The sequence below is a fragment of the Mirounga leonina genome, unplaced genomic scaffold, assembly GCF_011800145.1.
Source record: "Mirounga leonina isolate KUSES-001 unplaced genomic scaffold, KU_Mleo_1.0 Mir_151, whole genome shotgun sequence".
Lineage (NCBI taxonomy): Eukaryota > Metazoa > Chordata > Mammalia > Carnivora > Phocidae > Mirounga > Mirounga leonina.
Genome location: NW_023270377.1, coordinates 665,388 through 687,127, shown reverse-complemented (window position 1 = coordinate 687,127; position 21,740 = coordinate 665,388). Strand labels below are relative to the sequence as shown.

At 54.3% G+C, this 21,740-nt stretch overlaps 1 protein-coding gene across 5 annotated transcripts in view; it reads left to right on the top strand.

Moving 5' to 3' along the window:
- SNED1 (sushi, nidogen and EGF like domains 1) overlaps window positions 1-21,740 on the top strand; it is an 83,863-nt gene that overhangs the window by 25,043 nt on the left and 37,080 nt on the right. For 4 of the 5 annotated variants that reach the window (XM_035006703.1, XM_035006701.1, XM_035006699.1 and 1 more), the window contains exons 2-16: window positions 300-587; window positions 3,794-3,934; window positions 4,648-4,810; window positions 7,707-7,832; window positions 8,072-8,185; window positions 8,339-8,452; window positions 8,566-8,679; window positions 16,232-16,357; window positions 16,641-16,745; window positions 17,009-17,122; window positions 17,700-17,816; window positions 19,154-19,270; window positions 19,458-19,574; window positions 19,759-19,872; window positions 20,150-20,323. In XM_035006703.1, the coding sequence (XP_034862594.1) occupies window positions 300-587; window positions 3,794-3,934; window positions 4,648-4,810; window positions 7,707-7,832; window positions 8,072-8,185; window positions 8,339-8,452; window positions 8,566-8,679; window positions 16,232-16,357; window positions 16,641-16,745; window positions 17,009-17,122; window positions 17,700-17,816; window positions 19,154-19,270; window positions 19,458-19,574; window positions 19,759-19,872; window positions 20,150-20,323 (2,044 nt within the window). The remainder of the gene's footprint in view (window positions 1-299; window positions 588-3,793; window positions 3,935-4,647; window positions 4,811-7,706; window positions 7,833-8,071; window positions 8,186-8,338; window positions 8,453-8,565; window positions 8,680-16,231; window positions 16,358-16,640; window positions 16,746-17,008; window positions 17,123-17,699; window positions 17,817-19,153; window positions 19,271-19,457; window positions 19,575-19,758; window positions 19,873-20,149; window positions 20,324-21,740) is intronic. The other variant, XM_035006702.1, reaches the window with a different exon arrangement.

Sequence of the window (21,740 nt, the reverse complement as noted above, 5' to 3'; positions counted from 1 at the left end):
GCCAGGGCCCACAATGGGAGCTCCCCGACCCCACAGCAGCAACCCAGATCTGGGCACTCTCCAGGGCATCGGGTACAGCAAACAGGTCAGAGCCTGTCCCTGAGCACACAGCCTGTCTGCAAGGGGATGGAGCAGGCCAAGGGGTCCTGTATTAGGGACCAGGAACTGTCATGCCATCCTGGGGACGCCTTGCTCAAGGCCAGCTCACCCTTGGAGGGTGCCTGGTGGGTGAGGCAGGGGAGGCCTCCAGGCCCACCTGCCGCCCCTAGGTGCCCATTGGTCCTCTCTCTTTCTGACAGGTGAACAATAATGGGATCATCTCCTTCCTGAAAGAGGTCTCTCAGTTCACCCCAGTGGCCTTCCCCATCGCCAAGGACCGCTGCGTGGTGGCAGCCTTCTGGGCAGATGTGGACAATCGACGGGCAGGTGATGTGTACTACCGGGAGGCCGCTGACCCAGCAACGCTGCGCAGAGCCACAGAGGATGTCAGGCGCTACTTCCCCGAGCTCCCGGACTTCTCCGCCACCTGGGTTTTCATAGCTACCTGGTACCGCGTGACCTTCTTTGGAGGCAGCTCCTCTTCCCCTGTGAGTTTTTTGTCCTGGGGAAGGGAGGACGTCCATCTGGGGTCCAGGGTCTCCCCCCAGGGGCCCCACCTTGCTGAGAGGGGTCAGACATAATCACTGGTCCATGCCTGAGACGGGAAAACCTGGCTCAGGGAGGGAAGTCACTCTCCCAGGGTCACAGAGCCAGGCTGGAGGAGGACAGAGCCTTGACCTTCCCCAGCCCTCCCAGAAACCATCTGCCTCTAGGAAAATGCCAAATGCCCTGATACAGTGTTTCGCACGCTGGTGGAACTTGGGTTGTGTCAGAATTCCCATCTGGAATGGTTCAATTCTCAATAGGCTAAGTGGGAACTTTATTCTGTTTTATCCTTTATTCTGTGATAATGCCAAATAACAAAGGCATCAGGGATGTGTCTCTCCCGTGGGGCACACTCTCCACGCCAAGCGCCGAGAAGTGCTCGGCACAGCACAACCAGGGGGCAGGAGCTCGCCCTGAGACTGCTATGCAAGCCACATGGGGCTCCGGAGCTGGGGGAATGGGACGGTTCAGAGCAGCCCTGAGGGACAGATGTGTCGGGACACTGGGCTGCAGGGGAGAGGCAGAGCGGTCAAGGGCAGGGCCGCTTTCCCATCATGCACACGGCTGGGCAGAGGGTGGGGGCAGGTACTCAGGGTGGCGGGGTGCAAGCGCCCAGCGGGCATCTGGAGGTGCAGCTGGGGCCCCCAGCAGTGGTGGGAGTGGGAGAGAAGGCTGGTGGACAGGGACGTGCGAGTCCCGCCAAACCCTGAGTTCTCCAGCAGCCAAGATGACAAAGAGAATGCCAGCAAGCACATCAGCCAGGGACGCTGAGGGACCGAGATGTTCACTGCTGGATTTCTTAAAAGGAGTATGACAGTGAATAGGCAAAGATGGGCTTCTTCTGTAAACATCACTACAAATAAATGTTTACCCTGGGTGAACTTTATTCATGCACAGCCACTAATATTTTGTCAGTTTTACTTGTTTTTCTTATCATCAATTTGGAAGAAAAACATCTTTGTAACAAAAAGAGAAAAAAGAATCAGTAAGTCCACTAGCAAGAGATCACTCCCATCAAACATCTATTGTATCCTGACACACACTTTAACAAATAAATAGAGCCAGCTAGAATGCTTTGTTTTGTGGTTTTGTTTTGTTTTTTTTCACTCAGTGGTAGTAGGGCACTTCCTCACTCCCTGTGTGGAAATCCCTGTCACCTCTGCAGCCACTCTGGGTATTTCCTCCCCGTGGGAGCAGGGGGAGCAGAGCCCCTCCTACGCGGACAGAGGAAACCTAACTCCTCCAGTCCTCGGACCTGGAGTGGGGGCTACAGAATGATTACCCAGGCAACACAAGCATCCCTGGGAGGGATCGGAGTTCTGGGTTGGGGCTGGAAGCTGGTCTGCAACCTGGGAGCCTCCCGGAGCCGGCTGCTTGGCCGGGAGCAAGCGTGAAGCTCCACGCGGGGTCTGGTCTCCCCACACGCTGGACCTCGCCAGCTCGCAAAGCCCCACCACCGGCCCCCCGGGGCCGCAGTCCGGGCCCCCCTCAGCTCCCCGCCACTCGGCCTTCATGGCCACTGCGTCCTGGTTGTCTTCAGAGTGGTAGCAGCAGGTCTGCCTTCCCCAAGGGGAGCACTCAGTCTCCCCACTGTTCGCGGGTATGTAAGGGAGAGGACAGACCCAGTGCTGTACCACTGTGTACGGCACAGACCAGCCCAGCCCCCGGTGGCACCCATGGCAAGGTGCCGCATGGTGGGCACTGCCAGGCCCCGCTAGCTTGGGGGCCATTGCCCGGCACGAGCCTCCAGTGGGGAGGTTGCTGCCCGCAGAGTCCTGACTTGCCCCTCAAGCCTGTACCCCAGAGGCGCGAATAAGCCAGGTGCAGAAGCGTCTCCCCGCGCCCAGCCGGGGGGCCCTGCGCGCTGCGCCCTTGCCCGCCACTCCGGCACACAAGGAAGGCCTTTCTCTAGAACGCTCCACCTCTCTCGTGCTGCGGGATTTGTCCTGTGTTATCAACTAGTTGTCGTCTGTGGCGATGCGTCTGTTCACATAACCTTTGCCAATTTTCTGTCCTCTTCTTCGTCTTTTTCTTTTCCTTTTTTTTTTTTTTTAAGATTTTATTTATTTATTCATGAGAGACAGAGAGAGAGAGAGGCAGAGGGAGAAGCAGGCTTCCCGTGGGGCAGGGAGCCCGATGCGGGACTCGATCCCAGGACCCCGGGATCATGACCTGAGCTGAAGGCAGACGCTTAACCATCTGAGCCACCCAGGCGCCCTTTTTTTTTTTTTTTAAAGATTTTATTTATTTATTCATGAGAGACAGAGAAAGAGAGCTTCTTCGTCTTTTTCTTACTGACCCACAGAAGTTCTGCTTGAATTAAGGATATCAATAGTTTCACCTGCCACCTATGTTATAAATACATTTTTCACTTAGCTGTTTGCCATTCCGTTTGCTCTTATGGCACTTTGTTATATGCAGAAGCTTTTGTAGTCAAATATATAAATCTCCTTTTTGGTTTTTGCAGTTAACAAATGTTACACTTAAAGTCCTTCCTCAACGTGGCTCCATGTATTCGCCTATATTTTCCTCTAGGGCTTTGATCGTTCCATTCACAACCTTACTTGATGTGGGATTTATTTTCGTGAGTGATATAAAGCTCTAATTTTATTCTTTTTCAGTTTCCTATTTGTCCCAAGACCACTTCTTAAACAACCCCACCCTTTCCCCAATCTGAAATAACATCCCATATATATACTACTCAATATCTTCATGGAAGAGATTCCATGAAAAAATCATTAAAACTGCTTCTCCTTGTTTCCTCTTTTTATCTTTCCCTCTTCACGTTTTTTTCACACGAGGCAATTTTGTGGATTTGACCCGGTAAGCACTAACCCTTGTGCCCCAGTCGCCAGAGGGCGCAGTGTCTGCTCCTGGTGTCCGTGGGCCCTGCTGACCCCTCGGTGTGTCTCCCTCCCCAGATGACAGTTGTTAGGGGTCCTGACCTCAGGCCTCAGGCACTAGGGACACAGTGGAGGATGAGGACGAGGCCATCAGCTCGATGGCAGATGGCTGACCAGTGAGCTGGGAAGACAGAGGAGGGGCCGGTGGATGAGGACGGTGTGCGAAGGCACGCTGGAGGGCCTAGGGCCTTGCAGCATGGACAAGGGAGCATAGAAAACCCTGTTCAGGACTCCCTCCTCGGCAGGTCAACACGTTCCAGACCGTGCTTATCACTGACGGCAAGTTCTCCTTCACCATCTTCAACTATGAGTCCATCACATGGACGACGGGCACACACGCCAGCAGCGGGGGCAACACCACGGGCCTGGGGGGCATCGCAGCCCAGGTAGGGGCCCGGCTCCCCACCGCCACGACTGTCATGAGCTGATGAGGCAGGCAGACCCCTACACACACCCAGTACTGTGCAGAGGCCCATGTGAGGCCTTCTGATGCCAAGCCCAGTCCAGACTCACAGGAACATCCTCAGGTCAAAGGCACTTTTGTCCCGATCCACACTGCCCTGGCCTCCGAGGGCCAGCTGCAGCCGAGGCAGAAGGGGCCCTGGTTCTGTGTGCGCTCGCTGTCCTGGGGCCTGGCCTGGCCCGTGGCCTGCAGAACTGTGGCCAGCAGGAAGTCACAAGTGTGGAGGGAGTGGTCAAGTGCCAGTCCCCAGGCCAGCGAGTGCTCCCTCATGATGGGAAGGGCCTCACCTCCTTCCTAGCCATCTACTTTCTTCTGAGGTCACACCTGCCCCTGGTCCCCACAGGAGCCAAGAGGCTAGGGAGGGAGGCCCTGCATGTGTGTGTGAGGGGAGCATGCCAGGGCCCAACAGTGTCGGTGGCCGGGGTCAGCATCCGGCTGGGAGGTTGCTGATCAGGACAGGCACAACGTGGAGGGTGGTATGGGTACCCCCAAACCCATAAAGCTCCAAGATTGTAAGGCCACCTTCCACATGATCTCTTTGACCATGGCCACCATGGGGGCGGGAGGTCTCAGGAAACAGGGAGACCTGCAGACAAACCCACGCCTGTCCCCCACTCTCCATACCCACCTCCCCAGGCCGGCTTCAATGCGGGTGATGGGCGGCGCTACTTCAGCATCCCCGGCTCCCGCACAGCGGACATGGCGGAGGTGGAAACCACCACCAACGTGGGTGTGCCCGGGCGCTGGGCGTTCAGAATCGATGATGCCCAGGTGCGCGTGGGGGGCTGCAGCCATACAAGTAAGAGGATGGAGCCAGCGGCTCAGGGCTGTGGGGGTTGGGGTGGCTCAGGGAGTGGGGGGATGACAGGAGGGAGCCAGACCCTGGGGGCGGGGGGGAGGGGGCTGGACGCTGATGGGGGTGAAGGGGATGCTGGAGGAGGGGGCGGGACGCTGGGGACGGGGCAGGCTGCTGGCCAAGAGGGCACGACCTCCCCCACCACTCTCCCCTAGCAAGTATCAGCTCACCCCTTGAGCCCTGTCTCTTCCTGGGGAGGCCTTCCTACCTCAGCTCCAGGGCCGGGGAATCTGTTGGAGACCAAGGTTTGTGGTGCAAAGTGGAGGAGCTGGGGTCGCCCCTCCTTGGGGCCAGGAGTCGATGTTCTCCCCTCATTCTCTCCCAGGCTGCGTCCTGGGCCGGGGAGGGGCACCACCCCGGTCTCCTGTGTCCCCGGGATCACCTGGAAGGCAGACGCTCCTGTCACCCAGTTCCCCACATTTGCCATGGGCTTGCTGCTTCCTGGGTTTTGGCACATACACACCCGGGCATCTACTTGACTGCAGGGAGTTGAACACTCAGAACATGCAGCAGATGGGGGGAGGGTCCACCCCAGGGCAGAAGGATGCATCCTGGCCCCTTCCCCTGTATGGCCCTGGAGGAGGCGCAGACCCTCCTGAAACATCATGCTTATAAATGGAGAGAAGGTGATAGATTTAGCCACTTGGTGGAGAGCTAACCACAGGCCTTGCAAAGGCCACAGTGAGGCCGGTGTCAGGAGCATCCTAGCAGACTCACCTCCCACCCACAAGGAGGCTGAGGCCACTGAGAGGGCCTCTTCACCTCCGGGAACACCAACTCTCTGAGAGCGAACCCAGCGCAAGTGGAGCCCACCCAGACCAGCACTTTCCAGGGGCCAGGGCCCGGGAGGACAGGCATGCCCCCATGGGCCGGAAGGCTCACCAAGCACTGGGGATGATGCCCCAGTGAGAGACGCATGGGGAACCCGAGCCCACCCGCTCACTGGAGCACTGGAGCCTGAGTCTGAGCTTAGGGGATGGGGGAACTCACAGGCCAGGGAGCCCAGGAGCCAACATGTTGCCCCTCCCCCAAAGTGGCAGGCGGGACACCCAGGAATGCAAGGTCTCCTGCAGCCCCAGGCCAGGCCGCCTACTCTGCCCACCTGGGCTCTGGGTAGTGGTGGTCCAGGGGATGGGGACCTCATTCTGTCTCTGACGGCAGAAAGGTCTGGTTGCTTGTCATCTCCCGGTAGCCAGGGGCTTGGGCTGTGGTTCAAGATGTGGGCTGCCGTGAGCAGGCGTCAGTGCGGTGTGGATGCAAGCCTGAGCAGGTGGGTGACAGGTGCAGGTACCGGTGGGGACTGGTGTGAGCAGGTGCAGCTGTGGGTACAGGTGTGGGTCTAGGCGTGGCAGGTCCATGCCCTCTACAAAGGCTGCAGGCTGTGAGAACCCTGAGAAATGAGATCCTCCGAGGAGGGTCTGGCCAGTCCCCCCGGCGATCCCTTTCGCATGCAGACGTGCTCCTCCTGCTATCGCAGGCTTCTGGGGGAAGTAGATGGAGGAGGCATTGCTGGGCCTTCTGAACTAGTGAGCACGGAAGCCCACAGGAGCCCCCTTGCTTCTCCACGGCCACACTGCAAGCCCAGGAGATGGAGCCGACACACAGGCTTTGCTGGGAAGGGAGGGCCAGGTCCCTCCTGAGAGGCAGTGCATCCACATCTGGAAGTCTAGCTCCTGAGAAAGGCAGGTCCCTAAACAGGGTTCGTGCAGACAGCCAGCGCACTCCACAGGGTAGCCAAACCACGACCGGCTGAGCGACAGTGTGGCTAAGTGAGTGGAAAGGTACGCACGAGGAGCAGGAACAGTCCAAAAGATGCCCTTAGCCTTGATGGTGTTCTGGGCCACAGGGTCCTTCCAGGAATGTCCCCCCTTGCTCCCCTTGATGCCACTCTAGATCTCCCGGGCCCCCTAGTAACAGGAGATCAGGACGGTGGGGTGCTCTTGTTCCCTGCCAATTTGTGCTCCTTTATTGCAGATGTCAGCAGCCTTACTTCTCCAGAGGGGTAGGGCCTCCTGAGCTGGTGGGCGGCCAGTCCTAGAGGGCTCAGGCATGGGGTTAGGTGGTCCCTGGGGACTGCTGGGGGCTCTCCCTGGCCAGGAGGTCGTGATGTGAGAAGCCCTGCCTTCCAGAGCTCTGTGGGAGGCCCTCTTGTTTTCCACGGGGAGATCTGGAGGGGCAGCTGGGCCTGGGTTTCTGCAACTATTGTTGGCAGCGCTGAGATCAGATTGCATCCCCCCCTAGGAGGGTCTGAGGGCGCCCCCGCCCACCACCTCTGGTTCCCATGGGGGTCCCCCTCTTCCACATTGTTTTTCCAATGAAGCACACTCACGTCTTCCTGTGTTGCTGGGCACCCTTGGGTCTGTGTCTTCTTAGTTCCTCAAACAAATCTGGAAGGTGACGGATTAAAGGGATAAGAGGGTGCTGTGGGGGGGGGGGGCACCTGGGTGGCTCAGTTGGTGAAGTGTCTGATCCTTTGGCTCAGATCATGATCCCGGGGTGCTGGGATGGAGCCCCGCATCGGGCTCCCTGCTCAGCGGGGAGTCTGCTTCTCCCTCTCCCTCTGCCGCTGCCCCTGCTCGTGCTTTGTCTCTCTAACAAATAAATAAATAAAATCTTAAAAAAAGAAAAGGTGCCGTGGGTATGATGGGTGCGGGGGAAGCCAGAGTCCCGGCCCAGGAACCCGAATGTCAGCGGCACGCGCAAGCGCACTAGGCACCGGGGGAGCCCCGGGAAGCTAGCCGCGGATGCTGGGCTGTCAGCAGACCGCACAGCCGCTCCTCAGAAATGGGCCCTTGGGGCAGGGGAGGGAAGGGACGCTCGCTCCTTGCTGTGTCCACAGCCTCCGTGTGCCTGGCCCTGCGCCCGTGTCTCAACGGCGGCAAGTGCATCGATGACTGCGTCACGGGCAACCCCTCCTACACCTGCTCCTGCCTCTCAGGCTTCACAGGGAGGAGGTGTCACCTGGGTGAGTCTACACCCACCAGCACAGCCGGTGGCCCAAGGTCAAGGGTCTCCGTCCCCACGGTGCGGGCGCTGTTGGGGGTGGGGGACAACGCTGTGGCTCCCTGGAGGTGAGCACGGTGGGCGGGGCTACCGCTGCCCCTTCGGAGCTGAGCGCCCTGCAAGTGAGGCCAGAAGGGGTCCAGGCAGATCCTCCCCAACCCGGCTTCCTCCACTGAGGCCCCAGCCTGCCCTGCTTTTCAGATGTGAACGAATGTGCTTCCCATCCGTGTCAGAACGGCGGCACCTGCACACATGGCGTCAACAGCTTCCGCTGCAGGTGCCCGGCCGGCTTCAGGGGGCCCACCTGTGAGACAGGTAAGAGGAGTGTGCCTGGGCCCTGTGGCCCCTCTGGTGGCAGGATGATCAGGACGGTCCCCCCACAGCCTGACGCCCTCCAGAATGGGGTGCAGCAGGAGCCCCAGGGGCCCGGCCGGAGGGCCGACGCCTTCCACCCCTCTGCCCTTGCAGCACTGTCTCCATGTGACACCAGGGAGTGCCAGAACGGTGGCCGGTGCCAGGAAGAGCGGGGCTCGGCCGTGTGCCTGTGCCTGACCGGCTACACGGGCGCGGCCTGCGAGACGGGTGAGCGGCTGGCCCCGGGGGGCAGGGGAGAGGCTCCCGCCCGGCCGCACCCATACCAGGTGCCGGGAGTCAAAGGCTGGCTCGAGCCAAGCTCCCGCCTCCGCTGCCCCCAGATGTGGACGAATGTGCCTCCAGCCCGTGCCTCAACGGGGGCTCGTGCGTCGACCTCGTGGGGAACTTCACCTGCCTGTGCGCGGAGCCCTTCGAGGGACCTCGCTGCGAGACTGGTAACGGCCCGCGCCCGAAGCCCCCAGTGACAGCGGTCCCGTGTGGCCACCCGGCCCCTTTCCCTCACTGTCCAGCTCAGCCCCACTTCTGGCCCGGGGGGTCATCTCCCCGGCCCTGCCTGAGCCGGCCTGTCCCCTGGGCTGCCATACTGGTCGTGACTCTGCCACCACATGCAGTGCAGGGCTGAGCGTGCCTCCTGTCCCCTCCAGTCCCCAGTCCCCTCCTGTCCCCTCCAGTCCCCTCCAGTCCCCTCCTGTCCCTTCCAGTCCCCTCCAGTCCCCTCCCGTCCCCTCCTGTCCTTTCCAGTCCCCTCCTGTCCCCTCCAGTCCCCTCCCGTCCCCTCCAGTCCCCTCCTGTCCCTTCCAGTCCCCTCCTATCCCTTCCAGTCCCCTCCTGTCCCCTCCAGTCCCCTCCAGTCCCCTCCTGTCCCCTCCTGTCCCTTCCAGTCCCCTCCTGTCCCCTCCAGTCCCCTCCTGTCTTCTCCTGTCCCCTCCTGTCCCCTCCAGTCCCGGTCACCATCTATGAAATGCAGGGCAAAATGGCCACCCTCTCATGGCCCCTCTTCCTGCTCAGGAGATTCTTGGCTTTTTAACATCCTTCTTTCCTACTCCAGACCCCTCACCATGCAAGGGAACAAGCCACGGGGGTTGGCAAGAAAACTGACCTTTATCACGTGATGAAATCTGCTAGTTTCTACTTCATGTTGTTTTAAATGCTGGTTATGACTTGGTAGATCAGTTAAAAAACCAACTCGATTTTACAACCCACAGAATAAATTCAGGTTGTTAGCATCTGACATGGCGCTGACCACCAAAGGCCTCGCCCGGCCCCTGTGCCAGCGATAGCGAAGTCCACAGCATGGGCAGCTGCTCCCCTGGGAGATGCACAAGACAAGCTTGTCAGATTTAGTTTGAGTCTAAAAATTTAAGAAGGAAATTAAATTTTACCCATAAGTAGGATATAGATGGATGCTATGCCCTCCATCAGTCTTTGTTCAGAGGGCCACACATAGGACAGGCCGTGTCCTGAGGAGAGAGTGAGGCTCTGCCATGCAGAGGGGAGGAAGGGAAGGGCAACCTTACCTGTTTGGTTGCTTAAAATCACTGTAATGGGTCACAGTTCACCTTGCCCAGATTGTTATCTAAATATCTGTGTATTTAACTAAATTCATGTTAGGAAACAGATCAGTGATTTCAAAGATTTTGCAGAGAAACCACCTTTTTGTACAGGAAGAATAATGCAAATGAAAGCAACCAATAAGAAACAACAGAACTGACACTTCCACCCCTAGGAAAACCTTATTAGTCACATTACAAGGTACCAATCTGGACATTCTAACCAGATTCAACAGAAGTTGGCCAAAAATTAAAGATAATTTTTAAAAAATAGTACCCATTCTGATGCTTCTGACCAAGAAAGATTGACTGTTCTGGGAATTTCCCTCACCATCAAAACTAGAAAACTAGACAAAATACATGAAACAACTGTTTTCAGCCATTGGACAACAGGCATCACAGGGTTGTTACCCCTGGGAGGAGGGACTGAAGTGAAGAGCACGCTACAATTGCCCCCAAGTCTGCCTACAGGAAGTTTCCAGGCCATTGTGTAGCAAGGGGATCCAGACTCTAGCAGTTCCTCTGAGTCTCTGGGTCACAGACAGAGATTCTAGTTTGGTAGCTGCAATTTGTGGGGAGAACTCCTTTCTGGAATTCTACTAAGAGGGGCTGGGGAAAGTGCAAGAAGAATCTCCGAAGACATGCAGACGGACCCCTTGCCTCTTTGCTCAGCACAGTTGGGGTGAAATCCATGAGGTTGGGCAAAGAACCACTGGGAGCACTGAATCATACAATCCCCAGAACTCGAACAAGACTGGGAATAAGTCACTTCTCTATAGCCAGAGTGCATGCAGAGCTCCTCACACCCAGGGCCAAGACTGGGTAGAGTCCTCACTGGGGTATCAGCTTGATGGTATGGATAAATAAACACTAGAACAAAGGCTAATCTGACCTGTCCTAGCAAATGTTAAAGGGAAGTTTGAGAGGATCAAAACAATCCCAAATAATTTAACCATATGCCAGAATCAAATCCTATACTCTTTGAAGGAATATAACAGAATCCAGGAAAAAAACAAAAATTATCAGGCATACTAAGAATCAGGAATATATGACCCACAGCCAGGAGAAAAACAGATCAATAGAAACAGATGACAGAGATGATTAAATTAGCAGATATGCATGTTTAATCATCTACTGTGAACATGCTCCATGTGCTCAAGACCGTTGAGGAAAAAAGAAGAAGATATAAGAGAAGAAACTTCCAGAAATAAAAAACATAAAATCTCAATTTAAAAAATACACTGGTGGGGCGCCTGGGTGGCTCAGTCTTTAAGCGTCTGCCTTCAGCTCAGGTCATGATCCCAGGGTCCTGGGATCAAGCCCTGCATCAGGCTCCCTGCTCGGCGGGAAGCCTGCTTCTCCCTCTCTCACTCCCCCTGCTTGTGTTCCCTCTCTCGCTGTGTCTCTCTTTGTCAAATAAATAAATAAAATCTTTTTTAAAAAATAAAAATAAATAAAAAATACACTGGCTATATTAGCTACAGGGTAGACATTGCTGAAGGAAAAAATCAGTGAACTGAAGTGAGAAACCACCCAACAAGCAGCACAGGAGGGAGAGAGACTGCAACCAAGACCATCTCCTCAGTGACCTGTGGGTCACACACCAGGCAGTCTGGTGTATGTTCATGTGGAGTCCCAGAAGGAGGGAGGTGAGTGGAGGGGCACAGAAAATGAATGAGGAAGTAATAGCCAAATATTTTCTAAATTCGATGAAAATTAAACCCCACACATCCAAGAAAAGCATGAAGAAAATCACACAAAGCACATCATAATCAAACTGCTGAAAACCAATAACAAAGAGACCATCTGAAAAGCAGCCAGAGGAAAAAGACAAGACACAGTACATACAGAGAAACAGGAATGATAACAGACCTCTCATCAGAAACAACACAAGCCCAAAGACAGTGTGCTATCAACCTAGTAGTCTATACACAGGAGAATTATCTTTCAAAAATTAAGGTGAAATTAAGATATTTTTCAGACAGCAGAAACAGATAATTATTTATCACCAGCATATCTGATTTGCAAGAAACATTAAAGGAAATTCCTTAGACTGAAGAAAAATGGCACCAGATGAAAATCCAGATCTACACAAATGAATGAAGAGCTCTAGAAATGGTAAACGCCTGGGTAAACATACGGGCACACCTCATTTTATTGCCCTTCACTGATACTGTGTTCTGTACAAATTAAAGCTCTGTGGCAACCCTGCACCAAGCTAGTCCAACGGGGCCATTTTTCCAATAGCATTCGTTCACTTTGTGTCTCTGTGTCACATTTTGGTAATTCTGCAGTATTTCAAAATTTTAAATTATGGTGATATTTGTTATGGTGATCTATGTTCAGTGATTATGACTCACTAAATCTCAGATGATGGTTACCATTTTTTTAGCAAAGTATTTTTTAATTAAGGTGTGTACATTTTCTTAGACATGATGCTATTACACACTTAATAGACTGCAGTGTAGTGTTAACATAACTTTTATAGGCACTGGGAAACCAGAAAATTCATTTGACTTGCTTTATTGCCATATCCGCTTTATTACAGTGGTCTGGAACTGAACCCACCATATCTCCAAGGTATGCCTGTAAAATACTTTTCTTCTTACTTTTTAATCTCTTTAAAGATAATTTTAACACAAAAAATGACAGTATGTTATGGGGTTTATAACATTTAAAGAAATAAAATGTATGACCTCAATTGCTTAAAGCAGAATATGTGAGCTTTCTCTGTGAAGGGCCAGATATTAATATTTTTGGCTTTATGAGCCGTGTGATCACAGGTATTCAACTCTGCCAGTGCAATGCAAAAGCAGCCAGCCATAGACATACATACACGAATGGGCATGGCTGTTTTCCAATGAAACTTCATTTTTTAAAATGGGTGGCAAGCAAGATTTGCTCTGCAAGCCATAGTTTATCAGTGTCTAGCATAAAGGATAGGAAGGGAAAGATGGAAATAATATAGTAATGGCCTTATATTATATATGAAGTGGCGTGATACTGTTTGAAGATAGACTACAGTAAATTAAAGATATACATTATAAACCCAGAGGAACAAGAAAAAATAATAATAATAAAGAGTTATAGCCAATAAACCAGTGGTGGAAATAAAATGGAATCCTAAAAACACTTCATCCAGAAGGCAGGAAAAGAAGAAAAAAGGAATAAAGAATAATTGGGACAAATGATAACCAAGAGCAAGATGATAGGTTTAATCATATTGATAGTTATATTAATTGGTTAAACACACCAATTAAAAGGCAGACATTGTAAAATTGAATTGAAAAGCAAGATACAACTAAATACTATCTACAAGAAACCTACTATAAATATAAAGACACAGATAATTTGAAAATAATTTGAAAATTGGAATGGGTTTCCGATTTTGGGTAAGATTGGAATAAGCACACTCTACCTTGTGTCTCCCACTGAATGCAGCCATAAATTCTGGACAGAATGCATGGAGTAGCAATCTGAGGACTCTGAAAAATAAGTAGTAGCAGGTGGATTGGGGAAGAGGACCAAGCTTCAAAGCACCACAGAACCAGTAGTGAGTTCACCATTTTTTTCCTCTGGTGTCCCCCCTGCCTGGACTCAAAGCAGGACTCCCAGACCAGAAGTGAGCATCAGATGGATGGAAAGAGCTCCAAGAGCAGCCCCTAGTTGGGCACGAGAAGTAGGACCAACAATAGCAGCAAAGGGGGGATTCCCTCAGGAACCCAAACTGACTGGAGGAAACTTCCTCTCCAACTGGAGGTCCCACGGCTCCACAAGACTGGGCAACTTCCATCGTTTTTCTTTTTCTCTGTCCACCCACCACTCGGCCCAGACATGAGTGCACTCACGGGAAGTAAGTCATAGCATGCGGCAATAAAAGCCCCAACTCTCTTGCCAGAGGACTAAAAAGGGCAGCCCCAGAGCACTTGAAACTACGGGGAGGTTGCAGAGAGGGGGATCTCGGGCTGCAACCCTACAATCATCTATGAACTCCTGAGTTCCCTACCTTGGGCATTGTAATGTGATCCAGAATATTAAAAACAATACCATTTATAATAGCTTCCTCCAAACTGAAAGACTTAGGTGTAAATCTAATAAAACATGTACGGGACTTGTATGCTGATTTGAATAAATGGAAGGACATCCTATGTTCATGGATTGGAAGATTCAACATAGTAAATATGTCAGTTCTCCCCAAACTGATTGATAGATTTAATATAATTCCAATCAAAGTGTCAACAGAGTTTTCTGTAGCTTTGGACAAGTTGGTTCTAAAATTTATATGGAAAGGCAAAGGAATTAAGATAGCCAAAACAATTTTGGAAAAGAATACATTTTGAGGCATCACACTACTTAGTGTTGACTTACAACAAAGCTACAGTGATCAAGATCCTGTGGTATTGGCAAAGGGACTGACACACACATCCGTGGAACAGAAGAGAGGATCCAGAAGTAGACCCACACAAATACAGCCAAGGTTTTTTTAAAGGTGTGGAAGCAAGTCAGTGGAGAAAGGATGATCTTTTCAACAAATGGTATTGGAACAATTAGACATTCTCATGTAGAAACTGAACTTCAACCTCACACCTTGTACAAGATTAGGTCAGAATGAATCATAGACCTGAATGGAAAACATTCTTAGAAGAGAACATAAGAGAAAAATCTGTGTGACCTGTGGTTACATGAACAGTGCTTAGATAAGACATGGAGAGTACACTCCAGCAAAGAAAAACATAAGTGGGCCTCATCAGAATGACACAGGCTGCCCTGTGAAAGATACGGTCAAGAGAACGAGAAGACAGGCTGTGCGCTTCGAGAGGTGCTCAAAGCACTCCTGTCTGACAAAGGGCTGGCGTCTGGAACACATAAAGAACTCTCCACACTCACCTGTGAGAAACCAAGCAAAACATGGACAGAAGATCTGAACCAAAAAGGAGCAGGTGAACAAATGTAATCATGCGTCATTATCATTAGCCATGGGTGAGTTGCACATTAAAGCCACGATGAGATACCACCACAAACCTAACAGAATGGCTAAAATAAAAAGCGCTGACTGGTGAGGACACAGAACCGTGGGAACTCTCACGTAGTTTTGGTGATGATGCCAAATGCTTAGCCCCTGTGAAAACAGCTTGGCAGCTTTTCATAAAGTTAAACATACACTTATAATATGACCCAGCAATCCCATTCCTAGCTATGAACCCTAAAGAAATGACAACTTACGTTCACACAAAATACACAAATGTTTATAGCATGTCTATTTACAATCACCAAAACCTGAGAACCCAAATGTCCCTCCCTGTTCGTGGGACGCGTGATTGCTGATCACACAACAGAGACAGATCCTGGGGGCCTCATGCTGAGTGAAAGAAGCCAGTCTCAAAAGATTACATACTCTTCATGAGTAATCTTAAAGCAACAAAGCTGTGGTGAGGAACAGATCAGTAGTTGCCAGGGCCTCAGGAGGGCAGGGAGTCTGCGACCCTGAAGATACAACAAGCAAGTATTTGGGGTAACGGAATGTTCTGTGTCCTGACTGTGGTGGGGGCAACACAAATCTATACACGTGTTAAAATTCACAGAAGTGTACCTCGAGCAAAAGTCAATGTTGCCATATATTATTTAAAAGATAAATTCTGAACCACATGAAGAAATCAAACATCTAACAATGAAAAGGAATAGGTTGACAAACACTGATCAAGAGAAGTTGGAGTCGTTACATTCATAGCAAACAGATTAAACTCTAGAGAAAGGAATACTGCCCGGAACAGAGGGGTCTTTAATGACAAAGGTGTCAAGCATCAAACAGGCAGAGCAATTCTGATGTACTTGCACCTGTGAACACGAGTCAAAATACATGAAGGGAAAACAAGGAGAAACAGATCTGTAACCAGATTCCAACCCGCCGCTCTCAGTGACTCGCAGGAATCAGGAGGGACCTCGAAGATGCAACAGCACCGTCAGCCCACCTGACCTAAGTGACATTTACAGACACTCACTTCCTTTCCAAGTGCTCCTGGAGCACTCACCATGACAGACCATCCTGCAGGACATAAAATAAAGCTCAATCAGTTAAAAAGGACTGTGTTCTCTGATTACAGTAAACTAGAAATCAACAAACACTGTACCTGGAAAATCCCAACCATGTTACTAACGTAGATGCTTGATTAGAAGCATTTGTTTGGAGCCCTCCGGTCTTAGCTGGGCCCACTGGTGCACTCCGTGAGGTCTCCATACTCTTGCTTCACCTTCTGCTCCACAGAGGGGGCTCAGATGGTGGGCGGCAGCTAGAAACCAGCTTCCAGAAAGTGGGCCCCAGGCTAAAATCCCACTTGCACTGAGAACTGAGTGCTGTGGGGTCTGGGCAAGGGGGCCCTTGGCCCCATTCCCCCCATGTTCTCCGTGCAGCTTCTGGTGACCTCTATCTTTCTTGCAGGAAGCCAACCAGTGCCGGATGCCTGCCTCTCAGCCCCTTGCCAGAACGGGGGCACCTGTGTGGATGCAGATGAGGGCTACGTGTGCGAATGCCCCCAGGGCTTCACCGGGCCTGACTGCAGGGAGAGTGAGTCTGGGCCAGGGCTACCAGGGCTGCAGTCCAGGGCAGCGTCCTCCTGTGGGAAGTGCATACAGGAAGGCAACGGGTGTGTGTGCAAACACCCATGAGTGGGTGGGGGGACGAGAGAGAGAGAGAGAGAGAGAGAGTGTGTGTGTGTGTGTGTGTGTGTGTATCCGCATAGCAGCGTTCATGGGAAGGTAGCCACAGGAGCAGGGCAGGGTCAGAAGCAGGAGAGGGCCCCGATCCTCCAGCACCCCCACAGTGGAGGCTCCCCCTCAATCTACGGCAGGAACCCCTGACCACTGTGAGTGCCGTAATGGTGGCAGATGCCTGGGGACCAACACCACCCTCTGCCAGTGCCCCCCAGGCTTCTTTGGGCTCCTCTGTGAATTTGGTAAGTGCCCAGGGCTGCATAGGGGCACGCTTCCTGCCCTGCCCCTGAAAATCCCCCAAACCAGAGTATAGCTGGTGGCTTGGGTCTGGGCCCAAACCATAGATCCAGACCCTTAACTAGTGGTCGCGTGATCCCCCACTCCTACCCCAGGAGGGGGCCCGCCACAAGAGTGCCTGAACCAGGCCATGCTGGCGGGGCCACCTGATCCTTCTCAAGGACGAGAAGTCCCCAGGAAGACAAATGGGCCTCTTCCTTCCCTGCAGAAGTCACAGCCACTCCCTGCAACATGAACACGCAGTGTCCCGACGGGGGCTACTGCATGGAGTACGGTGGGAGCTACCTCTGCGTCTGCCACACGGACCACAACGTCAGCCACTGTGAGTGGGGGTAGGGCTAGGGGCACAGGCCCACCTAGAAGCCAGGGAGAGGGTGTTAGGAGGAGAAAGTGCGGGCCACACAGGCAGAGGCCAGGGCATCCCTACTGGCCCACAAGAGGCCCCATGGGTGGGTGTGCCTTTCCCGGTGTCGACCTCCGTGTTGGGGCCTGGCCGTCTACCCCCTCCGCTGCAGGAAGCTCACAGCTGGAAAAGCACCCCTGGAGGCCTACGAGCTCTTCCCTAAGCCCCTAGCTTAGCTATTAAAACACTTCATGCCCGTCTGAGATGTGATTAAGTACTACTGTGTATTTCTGAGTACAAATAACGGCATGCATGCTGTATAATCACACGTGAAGACGGTGGAGGTGTTGCTGCAAAAACATTTGTGCACCACAGCTCAATACTAGCTCCCAGGAGAGGTGGGGTGAATTCTGGAAAACTCGAGAATAAAAGCATGTCCAGAGAAGGGCCGAAGAGCCTGGTGTGAAGAATCAAGGCCCCTCCCCCGCAAAGAGCGTCTTTTAAGGGGCCTTGGATCCAGCTGGGATGTCAGGGTGACCTCCCTGTGCCCCTGCAGCACTGCCCTCACCCTGCGACTCAGACCCCTGCTTCAACGGAGGCTCCTGTGACGTCCACGAGGACTCCTACACTTGCGAGTGCCCCCGAGGGTTCCACGGCAGGCACTGCGAGAAAGGTGGGCAGCAGGGGAGGGCGGGGCGGGGCGGGGCGGGCGGGGCGCGGCCCGGGGGGGGGGGGGGAGGAGGCAGGGCAGAGAGGGCCCCGCCCCCTCCGCCCCCCCCGCCCCCCCCCCGACTTGCGGGTCTCCTCGGTCCCCCAGCTAACGTGTGTCGCGCCCGCACGGTCTCCCCCAGCCCAGGTGCTGCTTATTCAGTTAGCGGTTCTGCTCTGTGGCTCCTGGTCACTACTTGGTTTCCCTCAGAATTTCCCACTCAGCATTTTTCCAAATGGATTTTAGAATCCTTGATTTTTAAAAAATTCATTGGGGCTTTATTAGATCTAACTGAACTTGGAGAATGTTAGCGTTTCACAACATTTTTACACACTAGCGGATGCATTCTTCTGAGAGAGGGCGGCGCCACCGCTGCCCCGCCAGTGCCCACCCGGCCGGTGCCTTTGGTGCCTTCCGGGCGCTCGGACGCCGCGCCCCTCGTCGGAGCCCACGGCCCACGGGCCCGGCTCCCGGAGCTCAGCCCCTGGGCCACACACACCCCTGGGCCTCTTGCTGCCCTCGCTGGTCCCGGGAACGGCGACCCTGAGGGCAGGTCCCTGCTAGTCTGACACACGGAACCCCCCAGCTTCAGCCACCCCTGCGGGAGGAGGAGGGTGTTTGCAAAGAGAAGCCCTCCGGCTTGGCTCTCTGCTCTCTGCAAGCGTGGCCGAGGTCCATCTCCAACAAAGGCATCCCAAAGTGGGGACACAGGGTGGCAGCTTTTGGGGGGAGGGTGGGCGGAACTTGGACACGCAGCCTGTGAGGCCTGCAGGGTGTGGGGTGGTGGGGAGAGGAAGGCTGAGCTCCGCGGGCAGGCCCCCTTCCTGCTGCACCTCGCTCCCAAGAATGTGGAGGAAGCTGCGGATCTGAACTCCTCTGTGGGCCTCTGAAGGCGCCACTCCTCAGGGCGGAGGGGCAGCCCTACCACTGGATTTGTGCCTTTAAATACGTAGGTGCCTCAAGCAGCCCGGGAGCCCCTCAGGGCCCTGGGAGGGTGTTGGGACCCAGAGAAAATGCCCCGGTGCGACTAGAAGCACAGAAACCAAAAATCAGACCGCGGTGGATTCCAGCGTCCTGTCAGGGGCAGCTGCGCTCCCTGCCACGCCAGCCAGTTCTCCACCAGAAAGGGCCCAGTGGTCCCCAGGGCCTGGGACAGATGAGAGAGGATGGGTGGGCAGAGGGCTCCCAAGGGCCTGCGCCTTCTGGGCCCACAGATGTGAGTAGGGTGTCATGGGTGCTGCAGGGCTGGGAGAATGGCCCTGTTCACCCACTTCTGTCTCTCCCTACCCTTGTCCACACAGCCCGGCCACGCCTGTGCAGCTCGGGGCCCTGCCGGAACGGGGGCACGTGCAGGGAGGCGGGCAGCGAGTACCACTGCAGCTGCCCCTACCGCTTCACCGGGAGGCACTGCGAGATCGGTGCGGCCCCCTGCCAGCTGGAGTCAGCCTGGATCGGGGGAGCCAAGCCCCCACCCAGCCACCATGCGTCTGCTTGTCAGGAGAACCCCCTGAAGGCGCACCAGCTCTGGGATGTTGGCGATCAGGGGAGGGGCGCTGGGTGGTGGGTGCATGACACCTGACTCCCATAGGGGCCTTCTGTTTCCAGGGAAGCCGGACTCCTGTGCCTCGGGCCCCTGCCACAACGGCGGCACCTGCTTCCACTACATTGGCAAATACAAGTGTGACTGTCCCCCAGGCTTCTCTGGGCGGCACTGCGAGATAGGTAAGGTGGGCAGAGGCCAGTGGACTAGCCCAGCTGGGAGCAGCACAGCCAGGGCACCTGGGGGCCCCATCTGCTCCCAGTGGGCAGAGGTGCCCTGCTTTGGAGGAGTGGGAGGCAGAGCTCCCATGAAGCCTAGAGGTCTTTGGGGAGGACACAGCGATGATGACCCCCTCTGTCCTTGCAGCCCCCTCCCCCTGCTTCCGGAGCCCCTGCATGAACGGGGGTACCTGTGAGGACCTGGGCCCAGATTTCTCCTGCCGCTGCCGAGCAGGGTACATGGGACGCCGGTGCCAGGCGGGTGAGAGGGCTGCGGGTTGGGGTGGAAGGCATGGGATTTCTTCCTAATCCCGGAAGAGCAGGGCAGGGCCAGACAGGGAGCTGAGAGGAGGGAGGGGAAAGAAGGAGAGAACCGATGGGCAGCTACTCCTGGAAATCAAGACACTTTCACCCTGGGAGGGCTGTGCAGGGCGCAGGGGTCCCAGGCCCTGCGGCCTGCTGGGGCAGAGGGCAAAGCTGAGGGATGGGCCTCAGGCAGGTGCCCCCCAGTGCAGGACAGGGCTTCTGTGTCCTTGCAGAGGTGGACTGTGGCCCCCCGGCGGAGGTGAAACATGCCACGCTGCGCTTCAACGGCACTCGGCTGGGCTCGGTGGCCCTGTACAAGTGTGACCAAGGCTACAGCCCGAGCTCCCCCAGCCACGTCCGCGTCTGCCAGCCGCAGGGTGTCTGGAGCGAACCTCCACAGTGCCACGGTGATCTGCAGGCCCTCCGGGGCAGGGAGGGCGGGCAGGCGGGCAGAGCCAGTGGGGTCCACACCCTCCTCCCCAGGGCCCCTCAGGGGAGCACAGGGACCACAATTCTGACCCTGGCCCTCCCCCACCTTCCCACAAAGTGAGGCCATGACCCTGTGGGGAAGGTGGTGAGGACTAGTGGCAGCTCCACTCTGGACTGTTCACTAAGGGCTTCCCTGTCCTCAGAGCAGGGCGTCCAACCCATATGCCCACCCTGCAGATGAAGCAGCTGAGGCCGGGAGGTAGCCCAAGGGCAGAGTACTCAAGAGGCAGATTAGGATTCAGGGCCCGTCTCCTGCTCCTGGCCCTGGCCCCACCCAGACCCATGGAAGCAGACCCTGCATTTGAACAAGGCCCCCCAGGACCCCCAGAGCCATCTGAGGAGTGCTGCTTCAGAGAGCATCGCCTCAGGCTCCCACAGTGTGCCAGGGTGCATGGCCTGGAGGCAGGGCCCCCCGACTGATGCCCCTGCAGACACAGGGCCACTAACACAACTGCAGGTGTGTTGCATTAAGCCTAAGCATCCCTAACTCTGCTCATCAGAAAACCTGCGTGATGTTAACACATCTTTCACAAAACAAGGATTTTTTTTAAGATTTTATTTATTTATTTGAGAGAGAGAGAGCACAAGAGGGGGTAGAGTCAGAGGGAGAAGCAGGCTCCCCGTGGAGCAGGGAGCCCGATGTGGGACTCGATCCCAGGACTCTGGGATCATGACCTGAGCCGAAGGCAGACGCTTAACCGACTGAGCACCCAGGTGCCCAAAACAAGGATTTTTAAACAAAGCAACTCAGGGACCACGACAGCACCCAGAGACGGGTGGGGCACACAGTGCTGCTGTGTCCCAATGCTCTGCAAAGCCCAAGCTGGGAGGCCCCACGCAGGTGAAGAATTCTGGAAGACAGATGGGGGCTGCCTAGCGCCAAGTGTCTTTCCTGTCCTCCTATCTATCCAAGCCCAGCCCTCTCCAAAGATAGTAACAATAAAGTCCAAACAACATAAACCATCGGGAGCGGAAGTATAGAAGGTGGACGAGCATATACATAAGCATGACAGGTATATGGAAGGAAACATGGCACTGGTCATAAGAAACAGGGTTGATAAATCATTTTTAACCAAGGAGAGTGGAAAAGAGGACTGAAAAACTATAATAGCTGAAATAACAGACACAATTTACAAATGGATACAGATGAAGGCTAAGTTACTGAGCTAAGAGACCAGTCTGAGGACTCATCCCACAGAGAAGCAGGGAGGTCTGTGTGAAGATGTAGGCACTGTGGAGGGTAGAAGTGCCAACACTGAGGTAACAGAGTCCAAGACAAGAGAAAAATAAAAGCAATGAAATGTTGGAGCCACTACGGAGCTCAGTTCCCAGAAT